General features: G+C 41.3%; 1 protein-coding gene across 3 annotated transcripts in view; it reads left to right on the top strand.

The window, feature by feature from the left end:
- The first annotated feature begins 1,274 nt into the window (after positions 1–1,274).
- NCEH1 (neutral cholesterol ester hydrolase 1) overlaps positions 1,275–14,977 on the top strand; it is a 57,549-nt gene continuing 43,846 nt past the window's right edge. Inside the window, exon 1 of one of the 3 annotated variants that reach the window (XM_082689030.1) lies at positions 1,275–1,659. In XM_082689030.1, the coding sequence (XP_082545156.1) occupies positions 1,522–1,659 (138 nt within the window). In that variant the 5' untranslated portion in view covers positions 1,275–1,521. Of the gene's footprint in view, positions 1,660–3,437; positions 3,582–14,977 lie in introns of those variants that run through there. The other 2 variants (XM_082689032.1, XM_082689031.1) reach the window with 2 other exon arrangements.

Below are 14,977 nucleotides of genomic sequence, written 5' to 3'. Positions count from 1 at the left end.
CAGCTCTAAGATCTATGATTTTATGAACATAATCAAAATCTAGGAAGAAAATATCAAAATCTACAGTAAAACTTTGAATTATTTTACAGATTACCTGAAAACGAATTATATTAATTCAGTAGTCATTTCGGTTGGTATCTCTGGGATTATTTCTAATCACCTATAAAGATTAGCTTCTGACTTTATACACATGCATTCACCCACAAACATATATAACTCTTTCTGTTTAGAGTTACGTGCTTAACCAGTAGCTACAACAAAAGCTACAAAACAATGATTTCAAACTTGAATGCTTGAAATGCCATGGAAGTGTGCTCTTTACATAAATGTTTTCTTCCAACTTCAAACAAGAAACATATTTTCTCCTAATAATCTCATTATCAGTCCCATACTTGGGACTACTTCACTTCTCTGGATCAGATTAAATTTAAATTACTATATTAAGGTGAACAATTATATGTACCAAGTGTTCTAAGGCCTAGTTTGAGAAGTTTGGAGCTGTCCTCATACCACCTCCTTAACACAGTTCTTCCAAATATTTTCCTCCTGGATCTCTGCTTGCAGTTCTGCTAGGAAAGTTCTTGGGCCCATTCTATATCCACCCTCTCTTCCCCCATCGGAAATGTGGACTCAAGTGATTTTTCTGCTATCATTGACGCACTGAAAGAATTTTTTTTCAGGTGGCACTTCCTTATTTATTTATTCTTGTATATTAGTATAGATTTCTGGCTTTTATGTTATTTATAATCCATTAATTATTTATTTTGATGCTAAAACTACCCCCCCCCCTTTAGCTATTGGGAGATCCTTCAGGCTGTCACCTGTGTCCTTTTGACCAGTCCCATCAGTTTTGAGCACTTCCTTACCTTCTGGCGCAACAGACTCAACTTGTACTTTCCTTGCTCCGGCCTTGGAATCACCCTTTCCTCCAAAGAGCCATCAGAGTCTTGGTTCTTTTTACTGGCAAATGAGTTTGGAAGCCAAGACTTGGGTGCTAGCTAGGCTACTGGCTTGTCACTGATTGAACTACGGGAATTTAGTATCTTTTCCCAGCACGTATCAGCTGGAATTTATATTCCATTGCAAGTCTGGCTCTCGAAGATAGTGTATTTTTATTCTTTCTCAGTATCTCCATTGTGAGTCAGAGTGGCCCACGGGCTTTGCACACACAGAGAGGCTCATCACACCGAAACTCTTCTGGGTTTTAGTTCGGGATCCTGCAGGAGCGAGCCCTTAGTTACAGGCGTGCAATACAGACCTGTGTCCTCCAGAGTCCGCTGTGCTGCGCCCAGGGCAGCCCGCGAGCGTTCTCAAACCCCGAGTGGCTGCAACACTGCAAGGACACCGAAGAGGAGGCACGTCAGCGCTCCGACTTCCTCCCGACGCCGCCTCTGATTGGCTCCTGGGCGCATAAGAAACCGGTGAAAGAGCGGCTGACCCTTACAGAAACTTGCCGGAGGTCTTTGGGTGGCACCGATCTCTCCTCCGCGTCCACCCGCGGGCACGCCGAGCCGGAGAAGGATGAGGTCGTCCTGTGTCCTGCTCACCGCCCTGGTGGCGCTGGTTGCTTATTACATCTACATCCCCCTGCCCAGCGCCGTGTCGGATCCCTGGAAGCTGATGCTGCTGGACGCGACTTTCCGGAGCGCACAGCAAGTGGTGAGACGCAGCCCAGAGCTGATTCTCTCTCCCTGCTCTTAAGTAATATTTGAAGGGGGAAAGCAAGATTTCCGGACCGCGTCCCACGAGAACGCGTATTTTTCTAACGCAATTAGGCGATCGATTTTTAAGGTGGTTCAGTCTGGCGTTTTCGGGGTGTCGCATTTGCCTCCTTGCTAGCAGCGGGCTAGATCTCTATCTTCTCTGCGTTGGTGGCCGCCAAGGTGAAGTTCTTGAATAGAATTTGATAACTGTTTAACCCTTCGTCTGTCCTAAATATCTTCCCTCTTTCTTGGTTGACAACGTCAATAAATAAATAAATAAATAAATAAATAAATAAATAAAAACACCTTTCAGCATTTTTATAAAATCTCCCCATTTTCCTTCTTCTGTAGGGGCCAGCAGAGAGTGAGTTAAATGTTTTAGGAAGGCTGTGGGGGAAAACAGGCTCTGATTCCTGGCCGTGTGCGGCCACCTTAAAAGCAGAAGCGGGCCCCGCGATCTCCCGAGGTCCCCTGACTGTGGAGCTCTCTGTTCCTGGGGGCAGCTGGCAGGGCTCTTGCTAGCACTTGAGTAACCGCGGTGATCTCCCGTGATCTCCGGCTTCGTGCGCGGTGCTTATCAGCTCAGCCCAAGAAGGAGGCCAGGAGGCCTGGCTGCCACTCCGAAGACCAGGCGGTGGAGGGGGCGGCAGCTGCGGTTCGCGTGATGCACTTGTTTTCTGCCTGCCCTGCAGCATGTCTTTCCTGTCCTTGATTGTCAAGGAGATCATCTCTGAGCCAGGATACTCCTGCTCACCCTGGCGAGGGAGCATTTCTGTCTGTTGTGCCATGGGGATGGATTTCTTTTCCCCGTCGACAGTGCGGTGTAACTGTCTGCAGTTTATTCTACAGTAAGAGACATTAATTTTAGTGCCAGAGAATCTAAAATCTTAACTACAGTCAGCAGCCAAGGCTGGGTCCTATTATTCTAACGCTTCTTAATCTCAGGTTATTTTTGTAAGCTCCCCCCCTCGCCCCGGAGTGACTAGAGAAAGAGGGAGAGAAAAAAAAAATCATGATTTTCCTAGCAGGCTGATGTTCCTTTTCCCTGTCCATTCTAATTGTGTGTAAAATCACGGAGTCTCTGAGGCTTTGTCCTATCAAAAAGCCCCCGAAGGAGGGTATTGTAGCACATTCCTACTTGGGATTTGGTTTTCTTTCTTTTTTTTTTTTTTTAATTATTTTAAAAAAAATTTATTTTTAACTAACCTATACACCCAGTGCAGGGCTCAAACTCACAACTCTGGGATTAAGAGCTACCTCTTCCACCTACTGAGGCAGCCAGACACCCCAGCAATTCATTTTTTTAAATTCAGCCATGTTTTCCGTTCCCTGTTGTCTCTTAGGAATGGTTTATGAAGTTATAGATCCCCTTTCTTCCCTCCTGCTGACTGTAATGCTGACCTGGTGAAAGAATGACCATTCCCTTCTCTAGCATTTGTCCCAAGAAAGGTGGTCTTCTTGTAGGAAGCCCTGAAGTCCCTCTCTTCCTTCAGAAATTAAGTAATTTGGGAGTGCTATCCTTTAAAGTTCTTTTAAAGACCTTAAATGGTCTTTACCTGGGTGGGTTATAAGGGCCTTCAACAATAAAAAGAAGAATGACTAGTTAGAGGAATAAGAAAAACATGAAAAAAAAATCCAACTGCTATATTGGCTACAGAGATTTTTTTTTTTAGTTTTCAGGTCACCAAAGGAGTCTTCCCCATCATGTGTAATTTGGGAAAAGTCAGGTTCAGAGAAAAGCCGTTCTTCCCCAACTATAGGCTGTCAACCCAACAAAGGCAAGACCTTTGGACCCTATGATCCTCTGTATAAAATGTGCCCTCAGCTGGCGTTTGGGACTGATACTGTTTGTAAAGCCAAGTCACAGAGATAAATAAGGTAACCAGTTATCCTCACCTGACACTGTGGCTTGAGAGTAGGTTTGCCCAGAAGTGGCTCTCATCACTTTTCTTCTAAATTGTGAAGTATCAGAAAGATTGTTCAGGCCACATGGTAGCATATTCTACCCAGTAAAGCAATTTACTAATGTCACTTCAAATTGTGCCAGGGAAAAGACAAGGTGACTTGACACATTGTAAGTAAATACGAAAGCATGACTGCTGGAGGTATGCCTCCCTGAGCCCCATCCCAACCACGCCACTTGCTGGCATCACGGCCAGGCAATTTACAAACTACCTCTGGTCTTCCTCTGTTTTCCCTGTAAAACAGGCTTAAAACCTACCTTACGAGGTTGCTATGAGGTTTAATAATGTATTTAGATATCTGGAACTTGTAGTTATACCTCTAAGAGTTGTTCCAAGGGTCCACTACAGATTGTGGAGAAAATCTGTGGGATTGACCAACCTTGTTGAAACGGTAAAACAAATGTAAACTGGAAGTGATTTATCTCATTGAAACCTGGGGAGCTATCACTAAATTGCATGGCATGAAGTTTGTGACCCAAGCAATTTTAATTAGAGTTGATTTGCTCATTGACAAAAGCCACTGAAGCTACTTCAGAAGTGAAGTTTGGCCTACTTCTTAGCACAGTCAGCACGTGCCCAGCATCAAGAATGATGGATGCTGCTTCTATTCTGTGTCATTGGCAAATGCTGCATCTCTTCCTGCCCATTCTTATCTCCTTTATCTTGTGCAGGTGAGTCAGATAATTGAGATTTTGTTCACTATACTTTTTCTTTCCTTGGGATCCTCCAATATAACCTAAGAAGAAGCTACTTGAGATCTTTCTCAAGTCATTTCAAACACAGATGCTGCATTAAAATCCCCAAGGATCTTTACAAATCCTGATGCCCAAGTTCTGTGCTATACCAGGTTTATTCAGAATCTCTGGGAGGTGAGTCCCAGGCATCAGGAGCTCTAAAAGCTCCCCAGGTGATTTCAAATGCAGTAAAATTTGAGAACCATTGCTCTTTAAGGTAAATCAAATGCATTGCAGATCAAATAATCTATATTCCTTAAATTGCACTAGTTACTTGCACACAGGTTACTGGAAATGAGTCCTTTTACATTAGCATGGATTAGTTTATCAGATTAGTTGATTGACACTTTGGCTGTAAGAGCCAAATTACATAGCTAGGCAAATTACATTGTTATAGCAAAGCCTTCATAAGATGTTGAGCTGTGGAAAAACACGAAAGGTTTGGGAAAGGCAGTGGAGAAGATTTGTCAGCAAGACACTGGGGGACAAAAGTAGAGAGTTGGTGGGGGTGCGTTCTGGAGACTGATTTCAAAATGCTGTGTAAGGAAAGTTTTTTCAAAATGGTAATCCTGGTACAGGTGGAGATACTGAGAACTGTGCACTGCTGATTTGGGCAATATGCATTGGAAATAGTAGAAGTAGGCTTATTCTTTGATCCAACAATCCCTCAGTATGAATTAATTTTGAGTAATCAGTGATATAATCAAAATTATAGCTGTAGAGATCGAAACATTTTACAGGATTAGAAACCTTATTCAACTAGTCCAAAAGCACTACTTTTTTTTTTTTTTTAAGATTTTATTTATTTTGAGAGTAAGAGAGAGAGTGAGTGGAGGGGCAGAGGGAGAGGAAGAGCCAGAATCTCAAGCACTCCATACTGAGTTTAGAGCTCAGCGTGGGGCTCCATCCCACAACCCTGAGACCATGACCTGAAATTAAGAATCAGTCACTCAACCGACTGAGCCACCCGGGTGCCCCAGCACTGCTGTTTCATGAGAAATAAGGGGGAACATTCACCAACCTTGTTTTGTTTTTGCAGCATGGTTTAAAAAAAAGTGAAAGCAAGAAAAATAAGAAATCATATAAATTATGGAACACACATTTTTTAATACTATACAGTCAAAATATTTAGGTTGTAAAATAATGTCTAATGACCTACAAAAAATATGTACTTTATGTTAAGTGAGGAAGTGCAACAAAAATATATAGTTCTGTATATCTATATACCAAAACATATAGTTATATACATCAGTAGCTATACCAGGCTATCTTTACTTAGAGAAAAGGCAGAAGAGTATAATTTAAAATATAATGCTTTTTTCCTGGTCTATCTTCAATTTTCATTTCTATATATTCTAGCTTTTCTATGAATGAGTATAGTAATAAATTGTTTTAAAAAGTTTTTGTAGATTTCCTATTTCTAAAAAGGAATTGATATGCACACACATACCAATGTGATTATTATTTTAGTCATTGTTCTATAAGGAAGTCAGATTTCTTTAAAAAAAAAAAAAAAAAAGCATCCCAGATCCCCTGATACAGGTATCACAGTGGCATGCTTCATACATAGTCACTTAGATGTGACACAGATGGGAAGCCCACGTGTGCAGTTTTAGGGAGATGCTAGAATGGCCTAAAAGAACCTACAGCATGCTGGAATGGAGAAGACATGTTAATATATAGCTATTAAGAAGGCAGCTGCTGACAGGCATTACTGAAGAGGCACAGTTTCAGAAGCTCATAGAAGGGAGAGGTTATGTACAGTTTAGAGGAAGGTAAAGATGGCGGCTAAAGGCAATAGGTGTCTGAAGGGAGCTCAGAGCAAGGGCTGGGTTTGGCTCACCTTGATCATTTCCCAATTTACTAATAACTCTACTATATATCTTTTTTTAAAAAAGATTTTACTTATTTATTTGAGAGGGAGAGAAAGAGCGGGTGCAAGTAGGGGAGGAGCAGAGGGACAGGCAGACTCAGAGAGGAGTACAGAGCCTGATGGCTGGGCTCGGTTCCATGACCTGAGGTCCTGACCTCAGCCGAAATCAAGAGTGGATGCATAAGCAAATGAGCCACCCAGGCGCTCCTCTACTGTGTATCTTTTTGATGACATAATGTAAAACAGATGATTGAAATTTATATTTTTGCTGAATGTTCCCCCTGTTTCTTCTGGATGACAGTGCTTTTGAACCAGTTGAACAAGGTTTTTCATCTTGTAAAATGTCTCCAGACATCAGAATGCAACTTGGCTTCCCCTGGATGTTCCATGCATGAATGTGCACTCAGGCTGTGTAAGTGTGTAGTTTAAATCCAGCTCAGCTGGATGCCATGCAGAACTCCGGGTTTGCTAATCTTTTTCATAACTGTTTGTGAACCGCAATGTTTCCTACTGTCCGGTAAATTTAACTCAAGAACATTAGTAAATAGTAAGTTTTGTCCGCTGCCTTCAGGGCTTGCTATGATACATATTTCTTCATTTATTTTTATTTTTTTTTTTTAAAGATTTTTTTATTTATTTATTTGAAAAAGAGAAATCACAAGTAGATAGAGAGGCAGGCAGAGAGAGAGAGAGAGGGAAGCAGGCTCCCTGCTGAGCAGAGAGCCCGATGCGGGACTCGATCCCAGGACCCTGAGATCATGACCTGAGCCGAAAGCAGCGGCTTAACCCACTGAGCCACCCAGGCGCCCCATATTTCTTCATTTAATTAAAGATTTCACCAATCACAATAATTCTGAACTAACTTGATGGAATTTTTATAAACACCTGCAGCAGAAATGCTTTAAGAATACTTTGGGGCGGGGCATCTGGGTGGCTGTGTCCAGTAAGTGACTGACTCTTGATTTTGGCTCAGTTCCTGATCCTTGGATCATGGAGTCGAGCCCTGCATAGGGCTCCACACTCTGTGGGGTGTCTCCTGGAGATTTTCTCTCTCTCTTTCCCTCTGCTCCTCCCCCAAGCTGTCTGTCTTTCTCCCTCTCTCTAAAATAAATAAATAAATCTTTAAAAAAAATTAGGGCAGATTGATTCAGCTACCAGATGTGTTAGGCAATGCCCAATTTATAGTTTACTTTGTTATTTTTCCTAGAACTCTACAAATATAGCCCTCAGCACAGGAATGCTATATTACTTTATTTTAGTGGGACATTCTGTTTCTATCCTGTGACTTGGGCTTGACCTTAAGACATTTCTGGGAGGTATAGGAGTGTGTTAATGCACAATTTTTTGTTTTAACATACTGAGTATATATTTTCACTGTCAAATGAAATGATATAGGAGATCATTACTTCTTTTCTCCATTTTATATTTATAAAGAATTAAGAAATATAATTGAATGTCCAAGTGGCAAACCTCGTTATATTCTCTACCCAGTTTGTGTCCTGTTACGAAATGTTAACAATCTTTCAATGTTTCCAAAATAAAACTAAAATCCTACCCTTTGGAAGTCATCACTCCTTCAATAAATAATAACTAAACACCTGTGTTAAGAACTGGCAAAACAAACATGAAAAAGACCCATACCTAATCTTGAGCAGTTTACAATGACACGAAGGGAAGATAAGCCTATTGGCAGTTACAAGGGTGTTCTTTTTTTTTTTTTTTTTAAGATTTTATTTATTTATTTGACAGAGACACAGCGAGAGAGGGAACACAACCAGGGACAGTGGAAGGGGAAGGAGCAGGCTTCCCACTGAGCAGGGAGCCCAAGGCAGGGCTGGATCCCAGGATCCCTCGATCATGACCTGAGTAGAAGGCAGATGCTCAACAACTGAGCCACCCAGGTGCCCCTACAGAGTGTGTTCTTGAATGACAGAGTTTTTGACAGAGGTGTCATGGGTTGCTCCAAGAGCCTGAAAAAGGACCTCTAATGTAGAACCAGGCAGCAGGCATTGAGGACTGTTTTCCCTTCACATTGGTATCTAATCTGAGTTACCAAGGTTGATTGTTGACAGAAAAAAAAAAAAACCCGACAAAAAACTAACCTCTGTAAAGCAGACAGTAAGTGGATATTCTTACTCTCCTTCCCTTACAAAGGAGGAAACTGAAAATGCAAAGGAAAATAACTTGCTCAAGATGACACAGTTCATGAGAGATTCAACTCCTGCCTGTCTCACTCTGAGCTCAAGAGTTTACCCATTGTACTAGCTGCCTTTCCACAGGAGCTGAGTGAACAAGATGCAGGAGGAAAAGAGGAGGGTGGAGAAGGGAGGGTGGAAGGGCATTCCAATGGGAGAGGGACTGTGCCAAAAGGGACAGTCCAATGGGAGAGGGTTATATAGCTAAGCAACCAAAAGTAGTTTAAACTTCAGAGAGGGAAGGCTGGTGGGAGCCACAGACCAGATAACAAAGGGCTCTGTGGGCTGAGAAAGGGGCCACTAAAAGAGTTTTCACAGGGAAATCACATAGTCGACTCTGTATTCTAGAACAGTCTTCTCAGTGAAAGTGAGTGGAAAGTAGTGAAAGTAGCGGGAATGGATGTGCATGGAGTGAGAGTAAGACTGAGAGATCCTACCAGGGATACCCCCAGGGGGATACCAGTGGCGATACAGGATGCAGAGGCCTGCATTAAGAGAAATGAGACCCTAAAGGAACATGATTTCTTATTATATTTTACATTTATATAGCAGTCTAGATTTTACAACAGATTTCACTTAATTGCCCCCCCCCTTTTTTTTATTTTTTCAAAAAAATCTGTGTTTGGCAGTGCCTGGGTGGTGCCCTGGTTAAGCATCTGACTCTTGGTTTTTGCTAAGGTCGTGATCTCAAGGTCGTGTGATCAAGCCCCAAGTCCCACTCTGTGTTCAGTTAGAATTTGCTTAAGACTCTCTCTGCCCCTCCCCTGCCTCTCTTTCTCTCAAATAAAATGAATAAATCATTTTTTTTTAAATGTGTTCTAAGTTTTTTTTGTTGTTTTTAGTTTTTGGTTGTTGTTGTTGTTTTTAAGTAAGCTCTCTGTGGGGCTTGAACTCATGATCCTAAGGAGAGTCACTTGCTCCACCCACTAAGCCAGCCTGATGCCCCACCCTTCCTTTTATTTTTGTAATGGATAACTGGCTGGCATGAATTGCTTCCATTTATCAAGTGAGGAAACTGAGGTTCAAAAAGGGTCAGTGACCTCCCCAAAATCACATGGTTCATTTATATTGGCAAAACAGACACTAGAATCGAATGTCCTGGTTTCCTATTTTCCTGCTCTCACTTGCTGAGCCAGGCTGACCTAAAAACAAAGTCCTCCATGATGGATTTGCCCTTTTTGTCTCTAGTGCTGTCTCTGTGACCCACCCCTCGTAGCTGCAGCCAGGCACAGGGGAGTGCTCATGATAACTTTGATACTAGCTCACTGAATCCTGACCTTTTTCTGATCTCCCCCAGTTAAATTAATCTTCAGTAGTGCTTCCCAACCTTTTTCCATGCCATAGACTCGATTATGCTTGTAAAAATATGCCAGAGGAAACTGGAGGAGATAAGGAGGGAATCGATCTGTATGGGCTTGAATGATAGAACTGGCAAGATTTATACAGAGGATTACACAAATGGGTCTCGAATAGAATATGGATGCTGATAAATTTGGAGTAGCTATAAAAAACGGTTTTGAGTTTTCACCTCCATGAAACATCGAAACATCAATGTCTTGTGGCCCACCTGTTGGGAAGCTCTCCTCTCCATAGTTTATAACCATTTAAGTACAAGTTTGTTATTATTGCTATTAAACATAGATAGATAATCCCCAAGGTACATAGGTATCTGGGTAGTCCTATAACTTATTGTCCAAACCAGGACATTTTTAAGAGTGCTAGGAGCTGCTATTAATAATCATGCTGGGAAAACTACTCTAAGTCAGAATTATTCCCAAACAGACCTGGACTGTTTATTCGGCTTGCCACCATTCAGCATAATCAAGTCAAAGTTGTAGATTAATTCCTGTGCTCCCTGTTCTGCTGAAACCTGACTGTTAACCCTCCAGTAACCCACCCCTGCCATCCCTTCCCTCACCCCCAGGCTTCATGTCCCCTGCAATAGTGGCAGAATAGAAGTGCCGACTTCCGTAATAGGCATATAGAGCCTGCCCCAGTCAGTCCCACATTGCAGGATCTAGCCTCAGTGTTCCCATGATGTCTGCACACTTGATACCTCTGCCTCCCATGCCCTCCCACCCGTGGACTTTAGCTAACATTCCACACATCTTTCAACACCCACTCAAAAAGCATCTCTTTGGGAAACTTTCCTTTTTCCCCAATCAGCCTTAATCTCTCTGTCCTTTATACTCTGCTGGCATTCTCATGTGTGTGTTTTATTATGTTTCTTTCCTTAGGTGGATGTTTCTTTATATACAAGCTCCCCACCAAATTCTAGGCTTTCTCAGCTATCGTAGACATAATTCCCCTTATCCGTTTTAGGGTTTGGTTTTGGCTTGAAGATCATTTGTTATAGAGAAAACAAGAATTCATGGTTCTGCTTACTTTCAGTCTTCTGTATTACTTCATTTGCACCAAAGAGCAGACTTAGTGCTCCCATGGGCCTGTGACTCTGAACTTATCCCAAAGGATTTTTTTGCTGCCCTTTGCAACATTTTTTTTTTTTTTTTGCAAGCCTCACTGTTTTCTGGGTTTTTAACTTCCTCATATTATTTTTGCAGATTGATGCTTATTTTTGAATTTGTAATAAATGTATCTGTCTGTTTCTTGTTAAACATTAGGCTGTCTCTTTAAAAGATCACTGGTGAAGGGGTGCCTGGGTGGCTCAGTGGGTTAAAGCCTCTGCCTTTGGCTCGGGTCATGATCCCAGTGTCCTGGGATCGAGCCCCACATCTGGCTCTCTGCTCAGCAGGGAGCCTGCTTCCTCCTCTCTCTCTCTCTGTCTCTCTCTCTCTCTCTCTCTGCCTACTCGTGATCTCTGTCTGTCAGATAAATAAATAAATAACTTAAAAAAAGAAATCCTTTATCAGAAAAGATCACTGGTGAATTCCCACATTCATTTGATACTGTTCTACCTTTCCCTTTTCCTCTTAAATGGATAATTGACAAATGCTTCATGAGAAATTAATTTGACTGACCCTCTTCTGTGCTGCCTGTCCCATAATATCGTCCGTGCTCTGGGATTCACATTACCCTTTCTTTGACGGTTCTGAAGTCTACTCTTCTAAAATGCAAGATGTTTATCTCACTCTTCCTAGTTTATGCCTCAGTTCTAAGGGTCACTCTGTCCCAAGCTTGCAGGCCTTTCCATTTCATGGCACAGTTCTTCCCTGTTAGTGAGAAGCATGTCCATGACAGCAATAATTCCTGTTTCCTTGACTTTCTTAGCAAGTCAGTTCGGCTTGTAGAAAATGATCTAGTTTTAATAGAACGAGATTGCTGGCAGATAAGAGTATAATAATGGATCTGTTTACTGAATAATAAACACAACCACTAGTAAGGTTAAATAACTGCTGGCTGTGAATGGGATCCGTTGGCCTCCATAGCCCTTTCTGTGATATTCCATAGCTTCCTATTATGATTGCTCCTTCTTCCCTCCTTCCCTTCTAAACCCACACTCCAGAATGTTTTGTATTAGTTGTTTGATCCACATTAAGAAAGCATCAAGCAGGGGTGCCTGGGTGGCTCAGTGGGTTAAAGCCTTTGCCTTCGGCTCAGGTCATAGTCCTGGGGTCCTGGAGTCCTGGGGTCCTGGGTTCGAGCCCTGCATCAGGCTCTCTGCTCAGCAGGGAGCCTGCTTCCTCCTTTCACTCTGCCTGCCTCTCTGCCTACTCTCTCTCTGTCAAATAAATAAAATCTTAAAAAAGAAAGAAAGAAAGAAAGCATGCATCAAGGACGTAGCATGGATTTATGAATTTCAGTCCTAGAAGATTTTATGTATTATGCCTTCAAAATTTTAGTCCTGGAGGATTTTAATATATATTACACACTGGAGAGGTTCTATGGTTATATAAGACCAGGAAGTAATGAGTTGATCAGGATTTCTTTATTTACTTGTAAAACATTTCAGAATTCCTACCATATTAACATGTATTTTGAGTCTTAGAATATACAGTGGGTCCCAAAATTAACTATAGGTCTTCATTTTACAAAAAACTTCATGATGAGGTGCTTGGGTGGCTCCGTTGATTAAACATCTGCCTTCAGCTCAGGTCATGTTCCCCGGGTTCTGGGATCGAGCCCCACGTCAGGCTCCCTGTTCAGTGGGGGGTCTGCTTCTGCCTCTCCCTTTCACTCTGGGCCTCTCCCCCCCCCTTCACTGCTCATGCTCTCTCTCTCACTTTTTCTCTCACTCTCAAATAAATAAATAAATAAAATCTTTTCAAGAAGTAGGTAAAGGACCTGGAATAGTACCAGAAATAATACTAAGAAATATATAGTCCAGATCTTATTTTTGTAACTGTCTGCAATATACTCCAACAGTAATATACTGTTTTGTATTCTTTTATTTTCACTGTTAATCTTGTCAGTCTGCCACTGTTCTTACAAGCAGACTGGATTTCTGTATAGATATAGATCTTAACTTCAACTTCTGTTGGCTGTGGCTGGGTTTAACTCCTGGCTTCAGCACTAACTAGTTGTGAAAGTAGCTGGGCAAGTTCGTAGAACTCTAACCTTAGTTTTCTCATCTATAAAAGTGAGACAATGGTAGTGCTTCCCTTGAGGCTTGTTATATGGACTATATACAATTGCATATATAAAATTCCTGCACAATGCTTGCTGTAAAGCAAGAACTAAAAACTTCTTCCTCTGGTTAAAGTTTTGGAGTCTGTGGGCTGAATTTGCTGATGCTCTAACTGAATAGATCTATGAATTATCATCCTCGTAGCTAACTCATACTGTTCTGTCTTGTCCTGTATATATTCAACCTTTATAAGAATCCTGTAAGGTAAGTACTATTGCTATTCCTGTAAATGAAGAAACTGAGGCACAGAGGGGGTAGGTATCTTGCCCAAGTCATGCAGAGTCAAAACTCTAATTCAGGCACTCGGCCTTTGGAGTTGGTGCTCTAAAATTCAAAGGAATTGAATGTCTCTCAGGCTTTCACTGTCTTATATCAAAGATTTCCACTGGAGTCTGCCAAGTTATCAATTCGTTTTAGAATATGATGTCACCTGAAAAAAGTTGCTTGGGCTTTAGGTCCCTAAGGTACAGTTGGTGACTTGACATTTTGCTATATAAATTAAAGTCCTTTATTTGAATTCTGTCCCAGTGGTGGACCATCTTGCCACATCAAGAAAGTGGTTGATATTCTTAACAAAGGACTTTGGATTTGCTCAATTGATTGCCATCTTTTGGGCCTAGAGATATGGCCTGTACCTATGGAAAAGGTGACTTTGATTTCTAAAGTTATTAAAGGCAGGTGTCTTCAGTTGACTACCATAACAGAAGAAATTCATGATGGCCTCCTATCATTGGTTAACAACCATATACTGGGCACTGTGGTGATAGCAGTTCACAAACCAGACGACACTTGGCCTTCCTAGAACTACAATCCCATGCCAAAAATCTGTGGCAAGAAAATATAGTGAATATGGAGAAATTTGTTGGCAGGCTAGTGGTAATTGAAATCCTGTAAAGGCATGAAATCCCCTATGGAAACAATGTTGAATGAGAAGAGAGTAGTTTTCAATCTGAGAAGAGGTGGTGCCAACAAAGGGGACAGAGCAGTCAGGGAATAATGAGGAAAACTGGGGAAATAAAGTGTCAAAGAAACCAGCAAAGAATAGTACCAGGAGAGGGTGGTCAGCTGAGTTGAATTCTCCTGAGAGACTGACGGAAGTGAGGTTGGAATGGGGCCCATCAGCTCTATATCCTGGTGTTCGCCTCAAAGTATCAGCCACAAATGCACTCCTAAGCAACTGTGAGTTTTACATTTCAGGGTCTCAACCTATAGCCTGTTTGTTAGAATGATTTCAAGGATGTTGGCCAAAACTAATGTTTTTAGTTAGTTTGAAATGATAGTTTGAGCTATCATTTCTCACAGGATATAGCAAAAATAAACTTTGTAGCTTATGATTAAAACCCGAATGGAAGTTACTGATGGATATTAATGAGATGCTAAATAGCTATATATAAAAATAAATATACAAGTTATATACATATAACTATTTAGTAGATTTAAAAAATATTTGTTTAAAAAAATTAGGGGCCCCTGACTGGCTCAATCAGTTGAACAGTTGACTCTTGATCTCAGGGTCATATATTTGACCCTGAGATCTCAGGGTCATATATGCTGGATATGGAGATTGCTTAAAAAAAAAAGAAAAAGAAAAAAACTTTAAAAGAACTATAAAAGTGGAAAGAAAAAGTAAAATAGCTATTATGTTGGTTGGTTCATCTATATGACAACCTATTTTAAAATGTGGAATCTTAGAAGCTAAGTAGCTTTTTCTGTCTACTTCAACATGAAGTTCACATCAGATGAATATTAAACTTATTGCCTTATAGATTGATGCCTATTAATTCTGTAGTTAAAAGTATACCATTAAAATGCTCATACTATACTTTTGTCAAGAACAATGGGCCAGGGTTTTGTAGGACACACCATGTGCTAGGTTTGAACCTTAGTTAGCGACCACAGAAGCTCAAAACCAATAGCTTGTCG

This window comes from Mustela nivalis (genome assembly GCF_964662115.1).
Source record: "Mustela nivalis genome assembly, chromosome: 1".
NCBI lineage: Eukaryota > Metazoa > Chordata > Mammalia > Carnivora > Mustelidae > Mustela > Mustela nivalis.
The sequence above is the reverse complement of the archived record's forward strand: the minus strand, read 5'-3'. Positions and strand labels throughout refer to the sequence as shown.